This window comes from Hyla sarda, chromosome 1 (assembly GCF_029499605.1).
Source record: "Hyla sarda isolate aHylSar1 chromosome 1, aHylSar1.hap1, whole genome shotgun sequence".
In the NCBI taxonomy this organism is placed as follows: domain Eukaryota; kingdom Metazoa; phylum Chordata; class Amphibia; order Anura; family Hylidae; genus Hyla; species Hyla sarda.
The window spans coordinates 540,780,975-540,796,043 of record NC_079189.1 but is presented as its reverse complement, the minus strand read 5'-3'; the positions used below and the strand labels follow the sequence as shown (position 1 = coordinate 540,796,043).

At 52.7% G+C, this 15,069-nt stretch overlaps 1 protein-coding gene across 5 annotated transcripts in view; it reads right to left on the bottom strand.

Annotated features, from left to right (window-relative positions):
- Positions 1-14,618, bottom strand: part of KIF2A (kinesin family member 2A) — a 102,084-nt gene extending 87,466 nt beyond the window's left edge. For 3 of the 5 annotated variants that reach the window (XR_008848050.1, XM_056541167.1, XM_056541181.1), the window contains exon 1: positions 14,251-14,618. Coding sequence is in view for 4 of the 5 variants with exons in the window: in XM_056541167.1 (XP_056397142.1) it covers positions 14,251-14,311 (61 nt within the window). In the remaining variant the exon portion in view is untranslated. The remainder of the gene's footprint in view (positions 1-14,250) is intronic. The other 2 variants (XM_056541190.1, XM_056541200.1) reach the window with 1 other exon arrangement.
- Positions 14,619-15,069: the final 451 nt, after the last annotated feature.

Genomic DNA, 15,069 nt, shown 5'->3' with positions numbered 1-15,069 from the left:
ACTCCACCCCTAGACATTTTATCCACTATCCAAAGGATAGGGGATAAGATGTCTGATCGCACCCACCTGTTTCTTGCCAGAAGCGTTGGAGGGTCTGGGTCGCAACCACGGGAACGGAAATCCGTGACGTCATGACTCCGCCCCATGTGACGTCACGCCCCGTCCCCTCAATGCAAGTCTATGGGAGGGGGCGTGATAGCAGCCAGGGACCCGCCGGTAATGGCGGTCATCCGCGATCGCGCGGATGTCCACCATTAACCCCTCAGATGCCGTGATCAATACAGATCACAGCATCTGCCGCAGCGATCCGATCATCCAGAATGGCAGACGGAGGTCCCCTCACCTGACTCCACTGCCTTCCACAGGTCTTCTGCTGTGGTCTGAGATCAAGCAGACCAAAGCAGAAGATGACCGATAACACTGATCAGCGCTATGCCCAATGCATAGCACTGAACAGTAGTAGCAATCAAAGGATTGCTATAAATAATCCCCTATGGGGACTATTAAAGTGTAAAAATAAAAGTTAAAAAAATATGAAAACCCCCCCTCCCCCAATAAAATGGTACATTTTCCCATTTTCCCTATTTCACCCCCAAAAAGTGTAAAAAAAATATTTTATATACATATTTGGTATCGCCGCATGCATAAATATCCAAACTTAAAATAAAATGTTAAAGATACCATACGGTGAACGGCGTGAACGTTAAAAAAATAAAATAAAAAAGTCCAAAATAACTGCTTTTTTATAACATTTTATTACAAAAAAAAAATAAAATAAAAGGATTGTATTTTATATACCGTATATACTCGAGTATAAGCCGAGTTTTTCAGCACGATTTTTCGTGCTGAAAACACCCCCCTCGGCTTATACTCGAGTGAACTCCCCCACCCGCAGTGGTCTTCAACCTGCGGACTTCCAGAGGTTTCAAAACTACAACTCCCAGCAAGCCAGGGCAGCCATCGGCTGTCCGGGCTTGCTGGGAGTTGTAGTTTTGAAACCTCCGGAGGTCCGCAGGTTGAAGACCACTGCGGCCTTCAACATCATCCAGCCCCCTCTCACCCCCTTTAGTTCTGAGTACTCACCTCCGCTCGGCGCTGGTCCGGTCCTGCAGGGCTGTCCGGTAAGGAGATGGTCCGGTGAGGAGGTGGTCCGGGCTGCTATCTTCACCGGGGAGGCCTCTTCTAAGCGCTTCGGGCCCGGCCTCAGAATAGTCACGTTGCCTTGACAACGACGCAGATGCGTCGTTGTCAAGGCAACGGCTCTATTCCGGGCCGGAAGCGCGGAGAAGAGGCGCCCCCGGTGAAGATAGCAGCCCGGACCACCTCCTCACCGGACCACCTCCTTACCGGACAGCCCTGCAGGACCGGACCAGCGCCGAGCGGAGGTGAGTACTCAGAACTAAAGGGGGTGAGAGGGGGCTGGATGATGTTGAAGGCCGCAGTGGTCTTCAACCTGCGGACCTCCGGAGGTTTCAAAACTACAACTCCCAGCAAGCCCGGACAGCCGATGGCTGCCCGGGCTTGCTGGGAGTTGTAGTTTTGAAACCTCTGGAGGTCCGCATGTTGAAGGCCGCAGTGGTCTTCAACCTGCGGACCTCCGGAGGTTTCAAAACTACAACTCCCAGCAAGCCCGGACAGCCGATGGCTGCCCGGGCTTGCTGGGAGTTGTAGTTTTGAAACCTCTGGAGGTCCGCAGGTTGAAGACCACTGAGGGCGAATGATGAGAAGAGGATGATGAAGGGGGGGGGGGTGTGGGGATGATGAAGGGGGGTGGGGATGATGAAGGGGGGGGGGGGTGTGGGATGATTACAAGGGGATGATGAAGGGGGGATGTGTGGGATGATAAGGGGATGTGTGGGATGATGACAAGGGGATGATGAAGGGGGGATGTGTGGGATGATAAGGGGATGTGTGGGATGATGACAAGGGGATGATGAAGGGGGGATGTGTGGGATGATGACAAGGGGATGATGAGGATGTTAATGACGCGTCTGGATGATGACAGGGGGGATGAGGTATTTCCCACCCTAGGCTTATACTCGAGTCAATAACTTTTCCTGGGATTTTGGGTTGAAATTAGGGGTCTCGGCTTATACTCGGGTCGGCTTATACTCGAGTATATACGGTAAGCAAATATGGTATCAATAAAAAGTACAGATCACGGCACAAAAAATGAGCCCTCATACCGCAGCTTATACGGAAAAATTAAAAAGTTATAGGTCTTCAAAATAGGGGGGGGATTTTAAACGTACTAATTTGGTTAAAAGGTTTGCGATTTTTTTTTTTTAAGCGCAACAGTAATAGAAAAGTATGTTATCATGGGTATCATTTTAATCATATTGACCCAAAGAATAAAAAACACGTCATTTTTACTGTAAATTGTACGGAGTGAAAACGAAACATTCCAAAATTTGCAAAATTGCGGTTTTCTGTTTAATTTCCCCACACAAATAGTATTTTTTTGGTTGCACCATACATTTTATGGTAAAGTGAGTGATGGCATTACAACGGACAACTGGTCGCACAAAAAACAAGCCCTCATACTAGTCTGTGGATGAAAATATAAAAGAGTTATGATTTTTTGAAGGCAGAGGAGGAAAAAACGAAAACGTAAAAATAAAATTGTCCTTAACCCCTTAAGGACGCAGGACGTAAATGTACGTCCTGGTGAGGTGGTACTTAACGCACCAGGACGAACATTTACGTCCTAAGCATAACCGCGGGCATCGGAGCGATGCCCGTGTCATGCGCGGCTGATCCCGGCTGCTGATCGCAGCCAGGGACCCGCCGGCAATGGCCGACGCCCGCGATCTCGCGGGCGTCCGCCATTAACCCCTCAGGTGCCGGGATCAATACAGATCCCGGCATCTGCGGCAGTTCGCGATTTAAATGAACGATCGGATCGCCCGCAGCGCTGCTGCGGGGATCCGATCATTCATAACGCCGCACGGAGGTCCCCTCACCTTCCTCCGTGCGGCTCCCGGCGTCTCCTGCTCTGGTCTGTGATCGAGCAGACCAGAGCAGGAGATGACCGATAATACTGATCTGTTCTATGTCCTATACATAGAACAGATCAGTATTAGCAATCATGGTATTGCTATGAATAGTCCCCTATGGGGACTATTCAAGTGTAAAAAAAATGTAAAAAAATGTAAAAGTAAAAGTAAAAAAAAAGTGAAAAATCCCCTCCCCCAATAAAAAAGTAAAACGTTCGTTTTTTCCTATTTTACCCCCAAAAAGCATAAAAAACATTTTTTATAGACATATTTGGTATCGCCGCGTGCGTAAATGTCCGAACTATTAAAATAAAATGTTAATGATCCCGTACGGTGAACGGCGTGAACGAAAAAAAATAAAAAAAAAGTCCAAAATTCCTACTTTTTTAATACATTTTATTAAAAAAAAATTATAAAAAATGTATTAAAAGTTTTTTATATGCAAATGTGGTATCAAAAAAAAGTACAGATCATGGCGCAAAAAATGAGCCCCCATACCGCCGCTTATACGGAAAAACAAAAAAGTTAGAGGTCATCAAAATAAAGGGATTATAAACGTACTAATTTGGTTAAAAAGTTTGTGATTTTTTTTTAAGCGCAACAATAATATAAAAGTATATAATAATGGGTATCATTTTAATCGTATTGACCCTCAGAATAAAGAACACATGTCATTTTTACCATAAATTGTACGGCGTGAAAACAAAACCTTCCAAAATTAGCAAAATTGCGTTTTTCGTTTTAATTTCCCCACAAAAATAGTGTTTTTTGGTTGCGCCATACATTTTATGATATAATGAGTGATGTCATTACAAAGGACAACTGGTCGCGCAAAAAACAAGCCCTCATACTAGTCTGTGGATGGAAATATAAAAGAGTTATGATTTTTAGAAGGCGAGGAGGAAAAAATGAAAACGTAAAAATTAAATTGTCTGAGTCCTTAAGGCCAAAATGGGCTGAGTCCTTAAGGGGTTAAGGCCCAAATGGGCTGAGTCCTTAAGGGGTTAAAGCATATCCTATTAAGGGCTTTTACACAGGGTAATTTTTGGCCAAACAATCTGATTATAGCTTGGCGTCCATGGGATTGCACAGATCGTGTAAATAGGGGATGAGCTGCTGACAATCCAGGAAGGTGAATGGACACAAAACACAATCCAGTGATCGTCCTGCAGCCATTCACTGCCAATAAGCCAGTGTTTCTCAACCAGGGTGACTCCAGTTGTTGCAAAACTACAACTCCCAGCATGCCTGGACAGCCAAAGGCTGTCCAGGCATGCTGGGAGTTGTAGTTTTGCAACAGCTGGAGACACCCTGGTTGAGAAACACTGCAATCAGTGATGACCAACTCGTACAGCCAATGGGCTTTGTATCTGCCCATGTAAAAGGGACCTTAGTTGCCTATTAGCAAATTATGTTTTTCTTATGGTGATGCGAAAAAAAAAAAAAAACTGTGACCCTGCGGACAAATGCGACTCCTGCAGCTGCTCAAAAGCTTCCCGCAGGGTCACAGTTTTTTTTTTTTCACATCACCAGGCATGACATGAAGCCTCAGTATCACAATGTTACAATAATGTGCTATCTGCAAGACCTTCAACCCCCCAAGGCTGTGTCCTGAATGTGTGTCTGAACGTAGCCAGGATACATGTTTGCGCTACAGTCCTGCACTAGATTTTAGAGATCTTGGTTTAGAGAGTTTCAAACGCCTTTCTTAAAGGGGTACTCCGGTGGAAAACAATTTATTTTAAATCAACTGGTGCCAGAAAGTTTAACAGATTTGTAAATTACTTCTATTAAAAAAATATTAATCCTTCCAGTACTTATTAGCTGCTGTATACTACAGAGAAAGTGCTTTTCTTTTTGAATTTATTTTGTCTGTCCACACTGCTCCCTCCTGCTCTGGACAGTTCCTGACATGGACAGAGGTGTCAGCAGAGAGCATTGTGGACAGACAAAAGAAATAAAAAAAAAAGAAAAGAACTTTCTCTGTAGTATACAGCAGCTAATAAGTACTGGAAGGATTAAAGGGGTATTCCAAGAAAAAACTTGAGATATATATATATATATATATATATATATATGTATATGTGGAAAGACAAAGGCCTTGTGAGAAGGCTGAAACGTCGCAACCTCTGATGTTTTGGTGAATAAAGCCGCACATTATTCACATACACCCTGGAGTGCTGCTGTCTTTCTACATATACTTTTGGGACTTGGGACCGAGTCAACCAGTTAGCACCACAGTCAACCCGGTTGTGCTGCCCACTTTTCTCTTCTCTCTCTTAATCCTACCAATAATTATCAGCTGCTGGAGTTGAGTTATTTTCTGTCTGAGGATGGGCCCGCAAAGGAGGAGGCTCCATACATGACCCACCACCAAGTAAAAAGGGATTATGTTCTTCCTTGTCTGTTCCCCCTCTTCATCCTAAATCCCTCGCACTTTTTCTTTTTTAATTTGGCCCATTCTTTCTTGAGTTATGACTTCATAAAGTCTTCTCACGCCTGTTAGATTTTTCTGCTGCAGGGGCTCGCTCCCACCTGTATGAATGACAGGCAGGGAGCGAGAAATATGCAGAGCCGCACTCATGTCCCGCCCCACCAGCACTTCCGGAGTTCGGACTTGTGCCAGTTCGGCACAAGTCCGAGGGCTATGCAGGGCCTGCTGAATGCTACAGAACAGTGACACCTAGTGGCCACTTTTTCAAAGGTAAAAAACTGATGGAAAGATTGTTTGTTTGTTTTTTTTTTTTTTTTAATGAAGATATATGGCAAAAAGGCATAACATTACATAAGGAATAAGATAGCAAAAGTTGACGACAGGTACTCTTTAAAGGCAAAAGAGGGGGGGAGCAGCGCCACCAGCTGGGAGGAACAACATTCAGGTTTGGTGCTGCTCCAAAAGAAGTCTCATGCTTCCAGGGAGTCCTCCTAATCATACAGAAGCCGTGGTACCAGCGGCCCGAAGTTCAGAGATATCCAGGTATCTTGAGGGAGACAACATCACCCCATGATCCCTATCCACTGAACGGGAAACCAGAAGTGAAGTGTGGAGAGGCATGCCCTCCGGTGCGAGGTCTCTTCTGCAGGGGTAAAGAAAGTTCTGTATACTTGAGGCATTCCACAGCAGAACCATGGCTTTCAGAACAAAATAGCTCCATACATTTTGCATCTGACAGAGCCTGTAGGGCAGGACTTAGAGGTTCTGTCATGTGTATGGGGCCTAGAGGAAAACCAGTGTTTTCAGTGTCCTACCGCAAAAGGGAAGATTTATGCTGCCCAGTCCAAGGGCAACAAGGAATCCCGACATGTTTCCTTATTACAGACAACGTTATATGTCAAACTAAATGTAAAACTAAAAGGTGCCTATACACCATATACCAGGGTTTCCCAACCAGGGTGCCTCCAGCTGTTGCAAAACTACAACTCCCAGCATGCCCGGACAGCCGAAGGCTGTCCGGGCATGCTGAGAGTTGTAGTTTTGCAACAGCTGGAGGCACCCTGGTTGGGAACACTGCCTTATACTAAGGATTAGAGATGAGCGAACTTACAGTAAATTCGATTCGTCGCGAACTTCTCGGCTCGGCAGTTGCTGACTTATCCTGCATAAATGTGTTCAGCTTTCAGGTGCTCCGGTGGGCTGGAAAAGGTGGATACATTCCTAGGAAAGAGTCTCCTAGGACTGTATCCACCTTTTCCAGCCCACGGGAGCACCTGAAAGCTGAACTAATTCATGCAGGAAAAGTCATCAACTGCCGAGCCGAGAAGTTCGTGACGAATCAAATTTACTGTAAGTTCGCTCATCTCTACTAAGGATGACTGACCCAACTTCCATCATTTTGTCATTTCCACAGGTCTGGTTGCCACATATCTGCAATTGTAAGAGCTCAGATGAAGTGGCAACGTCCAGTTCAGCCGCAAAGTCACATGCTAACGGAGTCCCCTACCGCTCCCGACTAACATATGGCCCCTCTTGAAGCAAAGTTAGCAAAAATAGTGCTTGTCTAGTCCTTAGGAGTTATTTAGTCTGCATAACCCATTTTTATATGTCCTCTCTGGGAGCAAGGATTTATAGTGAGGGGCTCAGGCATGTCACCCCCCCCCCCTTACGGCTGTTGGCTGTCAGGGCATGCTGGGAGCTGTAGTTTTGCAACATCTTTAAATGGGCACTGTAAAATACAATAACTTTTGATATGTTGTAAAGCATGCCAGACCAATCAAACAATGAAAAAGCCAGTCAAACAACTGCTCCCCCCGCCTGCTTGGACACATACTAGTCCTGCTGTGTCCATGCATCATCACCTATGTCATGGACACACTTCGTTGATTGACAGCTGTGAGCACAGGGCTCACAGCTAGAGGAAAAATCCTCCCACTGTCAGCTTGTGCCCCGCTACTGTCAGTGAGGACACGCTGGGAGTTGTAGTTTTGCTAATGCTAGGGGAGATGTGAGCAGACAGCATACTGAGGGAGGGGGCGGAGACCTGCACAATGAGGCCACGCCCCCTCCCTTTGAGAGGAATTCAGACTAGTGAGCTAAATTAAAACTGTAATATAAAAATAAATTAAATAGCTAGACACATAAAAATTAGATGTACATGGTCAGGATTAGGTACTGAGTGATAGATTTAAATAAATTAAATAAGGTTTTTTGTTGGATCTGACGGGTACGCTTTAAAGGGGTATTCCAGGCAAAAACTTTTTTTTATATATCAACTGGCTCCGGAAAGTTAAACAGATTTGTAAATTATGTCTATTAAAAAATCTTAATCCTTCCAATAATTATTAGCTTCTGAAGTTTTCTGTCTAATGATGATGTCACGTCCTGGGAGCTGTGCATGATGGGAGAATATCCCCATAGGAACTGCACAGCTCCCGGGACATGAGTCATCAGAAAGCAGTTAGACAGAAAACAACAACTTAACTTCAGAAGCTAATAACTATTGGAAGGATTAAGAAGTAATAGAAGTTTAATAGAAGTAATTTACAAATCTGTTTAACTTTCCGGAGCCAGTTGATATATAAAAAAAGTTTTTGCCTGGAATACCCCCTTTAAGTCCAAAGTTTGGAGACCACTGGTTTATAGTCTCTGTTTCTATGATCTTTCCATGAAGTACCATTCATATTGGACAAACTGAAGAGAGTTCCCCCGCAGTCGGAGCATCCTGCCACATGATGTGCATGGTACTTGACACTATGTCGTAATACAGGAAGCAGGCATTAAAAGTATAATAAAAGTGACCTAGATCCCAGCTGTATAAGCATCTAGTCATGGATGATTCAGCATACGTCATAAGTTTGCACAAGCATTGTGAGGCTTGAGAACTGCACGTGATCCTGTAACGAAAGCGTTCCCCCCCCCCCCTAATCTGGCCATAGCAACAAGTCCTGGCACTTGCATGTAGTGCCAGCGATAGGATGATAGGTAATAGGGACCAATCGGCAGGCAAGGCCGGGCATCCTAATGCAGTGCACTGCACACCCCGTGGAGAAGATATGCTACTGCCTAGAATGAGGAGGGGGGTACTGAAGGCTGGCAGGCAGGGGGCTTTAGTTACTACTCTCCGCATTCTCATTACTACTTCATAGACATGGATCTGAGCAACCAAAATCCCCCCCCCCCCCCAAAAAAAAAAAAAAAAAAAAATATATATATATATATATGGCTATGGTCTTTACACAGGGTCACAAAGGGATTACACATTGTACCCGCAAATCCTAGGCCCGACAGCAGAAGATAAACGTTACGCCTGCCAAGCCCATTCAACCCACCAAGCAGCATTGTAGCGTACACAGCGAGCGTCTGACAATTCAGTCATTCATTGTAGTGATCCCGGTTACTGTGGCAATGATAAGCTAAAACATTCACAGAGGAGGGGAGCGTGTCACCACAACGTGCTGCAACTGCAAATCCTGCTGCTCCTCGCACATACAGCACTACGGATTAAACTTGGGGGGGGGGCGCACAGGCTCGTCCTCAGCCAAAATACAGCATGGAAGGATCGTAGCTTATAACGCAACTCAGACCTTGCTGGGCCACGCAGAGTTAACAGCCATCGTTCTGCAGCGCCTGAGACTCGCCTGCCTGTGCTCTGACTGCGAAACGAGGCACCAAGAAAAAGGTGATGAATAATGTTCACCAGACAAAGACGCCATATACAGGGAGAAAAGGGGTTAATGAAAGCTGAGACGTTGCATCCCGGAGCTCTCCCAGGTGGAGCCTGTCTGTCAGCTGTGGAACCGCTGGTTGCTAGGGAAAGTGACACCACAACACACCTCCGCCGCCATCCTGTGCCCTAACTGCATAAAATCAGATATACCCCAGGGGGTTAAGCACAGTGCACTGAGGCTTCAATGGGGATAAAAAGGTACAACTAGGATTCCTATAAAATCATAATGTGACAAGTGTCAAAGATACTATACCAGGACCCCACAGGCGTGGCCAAAAAGCTAAAGACACTGGTCAATGTGACCAAGAGACAAGAACTACAGTCACATGACAGCAACTCATTTCTAGGTTCTTGGGCACTGGCTCCTGTGGAATGCCCAGCCATGGTGCCAACAACTGTATATCAGGTACAGTCACAAGATGCCACTTGGACCCCCACACGGGGCACACCACTAAGAAGGACAGGAGAATGATAGAAGGCAGCAGCCACCCCACATCCTACGCAGACACCCCACATCCTACGCAGACACCCCACACTCCAACCTTTCCCATACAGACACCCCACACTCCAACCTTTCCCATACAGACACCCCACACCTGTTTCAGGCAGACCCCCTCACAGAAACAACCAAACCTGTTTTTAAGCAGACACCCCACGTCTGGGGCCCATCTCATACAGAAACCACTCTCCCCGGCCAGCACCACGCAGACACCCTTTGCCTTGACCCATTCCGCAAACACACGCACACACACACACACACACACACACACACACACACACACACCCCCCACGCGCCGTCCCGCCTCACGCGCAGACACCCCACGCGCCGTCCCGCCTCACGCGCAGACACCCCACGCGCCGTCCCGCCTCACGCGCAGACACCCCACGCGCCGCCCCGCCTCACGCGCAGACACCCCACGCGCCGCCCCGCCTCACGCGCAGACACCCCACGCGCCGCGCCGCCTCACGCGCAGACACCCCACGCGCCGCCCCGCCTCACGCGCAGACACCCCACACGCCCCGCCCCGCCTCACGCGCAGACACCCCACGCCCCGCCCCGCCTCACGCGCAGACACCCCACGCCCCGCCCCGCCTCGCGCGCAGACACCCCACGCCCCGCCCCGCCTCGCGCGCAGACACCCCACGCCCCGCCTCGCGCGCAGACACCCCACGCCCCGCCCCGCGCGCAGACACCCCACGCCCCACCCCGCCCCACGCGCAGACACCCCACGCCCCGTCCCGCCTCACGCGCAGACACCCCACGCCCCGTCCCACGCGCAGACACCCCACGCCCCGTCCCGCGCGCAGACACCCCACGCCCCGTCCCGCCTCACGCGCAGACACCCCACGCCCCGTCCCGCCTCACGCGCAGACACCCCACGTCCCGTCCAGCCACACGCGCAGACACCCCACGTCCCGTCCCGCCTCACGCGCAGACACCCCACGTCCCGCCTCACGCGCAGACACCCCACGTCCCGTCTCACGCGCAGACACCCCACGTCCCGTCTCACGCGCAGACACCCCACGTCCCGTCTCACGCGCAGACACCCCACGCTCCATCTCACGCAGACACCCCACGCTCCATCTCACGCAGACACCCCACGCTCCATCTCACGCAGACACCCCACGCTCCATCTCACGCAGACACCCCACGCAGACACCCCACGCTCCATCTCACGCAGACACCCCACGCGCCGTCCCGTCTCACGCGCAGACACCCCACGCGTCGTCCCGTCTCACGCAGATACCCCACGCTCCGTCCCGTCTCACGCAGACACCCCACGCTCCGTCCCGTCTCACGCAGACACCCCACGCTCCGTCCCGTCTCACGCAGACACCCCACGCTCCGTCCCATCTCACGCAGACACCCCACGCTCCGTCCCATCTCACGCAGACACCCCACGCTCCATCTCACGCAGACACCCCACGCGCCGTCCCGTCTCACGCGCAGACACCCCACGCGCCGTCCAGCCACACGCGCAGACACCCCACGTCCCGTCCCGCCTCACGCGCAGACACCCCACGTCCCGCCTCACGCGCAGACACCCCACGTCCCGTCTCACGCAGACACCCCACGCTCCATCTCACGCAGACACCCCACGCTCCATCTCACGCAGACACCCCACGCTCCATCTCACGCAGACACCCCACGCTCCATCTCACGCAGACACCCCACGCTCCATCTCACGCAGACACCCCACGCTCCATCTCACGCAGACACCCCACGCGCCGTCCCGTCTCACGCGCAGACACCCCACGCGTCGTCCCGTCTCACGCAGATACCCCACGCTCCGTCCCGTCTCACGCAGACACCCCACGCTCCGTCCCGTCTCACGCAGACACCCCACGCTCCGTCCCATCTCACGCAGACACCCCACGCTCCATCTCACGCAGACACCCCACGCTCCATCTCACGCAGACACCCCACGCGCCGTCCCGTCTCACGCGCAGACACCCCACGCGCCGTCCCGTCTCACGCGCAGACACCCCACGCGCCGTCCCATCTCACGCAGACACCCCACGCTCCGTCCCATCTCACGCAGACACCCCACGCTCCGTCCCATCTCACGCAGACACCCCACGCTCCGTCCCATCTCACGCAGACACCCCACGCTCCGTCCCATCTCACGCAGACACCCCACGCTCCGTCCCATCTCACGCAGACACCCCACGCTCCGTCCCATCTCACGCAGACACCCCACGCTCCGTCCCATCTCACGCAGACACCCCACGCTCCGTCCCATCTCACGCAGACACCCCACGCTCCGTCTCACGCAGACACCCCACGCTCCATCTCACGCAGACACCCCACGCTCCATCTCACGCAGACACCCCACGCTCCATCTCACGCAGACACCCCACGCGCCGTCCCGTCTCACGCGCAGACACCCCACGCGCCGTCCCGTCTCACGCGCAGACACCCCACGCGCCGTCCCGTCTCACGCAGACACCCCACGCTCCGTCCCGTCTCACGCAGACACCCCACGCGCCGTCCCGTCTCACGCAGACACCCCACGCTCCGTCCCGTCTCACGCAGACACCCCACGCTCCGTCCCATCTCACGCAGACACCCCACGCTCCATCTCACGCAGACACCCCACGCTCCATCTCACGCAGACACCCCACGCGCCGTCCCGTCTCACGCGCAGACACCCCACGCGCCGTCCCGTCTCACGCGCAGACACCCCACGCGCCGTCCCATCTCACGCAGACACCCCACGCTCCGTCCCATCTCACGCAGACACCCCACGCTCCGTCCCATCTCACGCAGACACCCCACGCTCCGTCCCATCTCACGCAGACACCCCACGCTCCGTCCCATCTCACGCAGACACCCCACGCTCCGTCCCATCTCACGCAGACACCCCACGCTCCGTCCCATCTCACGCAGACACCCCACGCTCCGTCCCATCTCACGCAGACACCCCACGCTCCGTCCCATCTCACGCAGACACCCCACGCTCCGTCTCACGCAGACACCCCACGCTCCGTCTCACGCAGACACCCCACGCTCCATCTCACGCAGACACCCCACGCTCCATCTCACGCAGACACCCCACGCTCCATCTCACGCAGACACCCCACGCGCCGTCCCGTCTCACGCGCAGACACCCCACGCGCCGTCCCGTCTCACGCGCAGACACCCCACGCGCCGTCCCGTCTCACGCAGACACCCCACGCTCCGTCCCGTCTCACGCAGACACCCCACGCTCCGTCCCATCTCACGCAGACACCCCACGCTCCGTCCCATCTCACGCAGACACCCCACGCTCCGTCCCATCTCACGCAGACACCCCACGCTCCATCTCACGCAGACACCCCACGCTCCATCTCACGCAGACACCCCACGCTCCATCTCACGCAGACACCCCACGCTCCATCTCACGCAGACACCCCACGCTCCATCTCACGCAGACACCCCACGCTCCATCTCACGCAGACACCCCACGCTCCATCTCACGCAGACACCCCACGCTCCATCTCACGCAGACACCCCACGCTCCATCTCACGCAGACACCCCACGCTCCATCTCACGCAGACACCCCACGCTCCATCTCACGCAGACACCCCACGCTCCATCTCACGCAGACACCCCACGCTCCATCTCACGCAGACACCCCACGCTCCATCTCACGCAGACACCCCACGCTCCATCTCACGCAGACACCCCACGCTCCATCTCACGCAGACACCCCACGCTCCATCTCACGCAGACACCCCACGCTCCATCTCACGCAGACACCCCACGCTCCATCTCACGCAGACACCCCACGCTCCATCTCACGCAGACACCCCACGCTCCATCTCACGCAGACACCCCACGCGCCGTCCCGTCTCACGCGCAGACACCCCACGCGCCGTCCCGTCTCACGCAGACACCCCACGCGCCGTCCCGTCTCACGCAGACACCCCACGCTCCGTCCCATCTCACGCAGACACCCCACGCTCCGTCCCATCTCACGCAGACACCCCACGCTCCGTCCCATCTCACGCAGACACCCCACGCTCCGTCCCATCTCACGCAGACACCCCACGCTCCGTCCCATCTCACGCAGACACCCCACGCTCCGTCCCATCTCACGCAGACACCCCACGCTCCGTCCCATCTCACGCAGACACCCCACGCTCCGTCCCATCTCACGCAGACACCCCACGCTCCGTCCCATCTCACGCAGACACCCCACGCTCCGGTCCATCTCTCACACCCCTTATCTCAGTCTGTCTCTCACAGACACCCCATTCTCCAACCTTCCCTTCACAGACCCCCTGTGCCTTGGCCCATCTCACACATGTCTCTCAGCACTTGCAATGGCAGATGTCCCCCTTGCTGGGGCCTGTGCCAAGCCTGCCACCCCGCGCTCCTTGGTAGCCATGGCATCCTGGGCCATTTCTACTACTCCACCATGTGACCATAATGCAGCTGATCCCCAATCAGCCCCATGATCGTTCTGACCCCCGGCCTGACAATGGTCACATCCTCATCCCCTCTCCATCCGCTCGCTGCGGCTGCCCAGCCCTCCCCGGGAGACTCCAGCACAATGGCGGCTCCCCGGCACACGAATGAATGGAGATCGCAGACACTACTCACCATCGCTCCTCTTGATCTCCACATAGATCCCGATCTGAATCTTGCCGAAGCTGGCTGCCATGCCGCCTCCTCCTCCTCCGTACCCCGGTGCCTTCTCACTGCCGGTTGCCGGCCTCCCTCCCGCGCTCGGTGGGCACACACCGACTGTTATTGTTTGAAAAACGAGGAGAGCTGACGCCAGCCGATGCCGGGGAAACAGGAGGAGGAGGGGAGGACGGGACGGGGCTCTGGAGGAGGTGGGGTGCGGGCGATGAGGCGCCTCTGCCGGTCACATTCACAGCCAGAGGAGGAGGAGACGTAACTGAAACTAGGAGGAACCACAACGCGCATGCGCGCTGACGTTACCCAAGCTCCTGAAAGGCTGTGCATGCGCAGTACAAGGTCTGGTCCTCAGTGGGCCAAGAGGCTGTAGTCTGCGACTGCGCGTCCAGGAGAGGGACAGGAGCGCGTGTCACCAGCTGATGGGCAGTGTTCACCTATCCACCTACACTAATACAGAAGGAGATATATCATTCTTTTCACATGTATGGCTTTTATATCACAATTTTTGTATACTTTTGCTTACATGCGACCTATTTATCAAATAGTCGCACGACCTTGATAAATAAATCGCACGTAAGCAAAACCCAGGAAACCCGCTTACAAAAGTATTTTTTATAGCAGAAAAGTTTTCCTTTATGTTAATAGCCGAAGTTCTTTATCTACCGTTTATTACCAGTAGTGTTACTAGAGAGTTAATAGTTATACAGTGGTCCCTCAACATACAATGGTAATCCGTTCCAAATGAACCATCGTTTGTTGAAACCATCGTATGTTGAG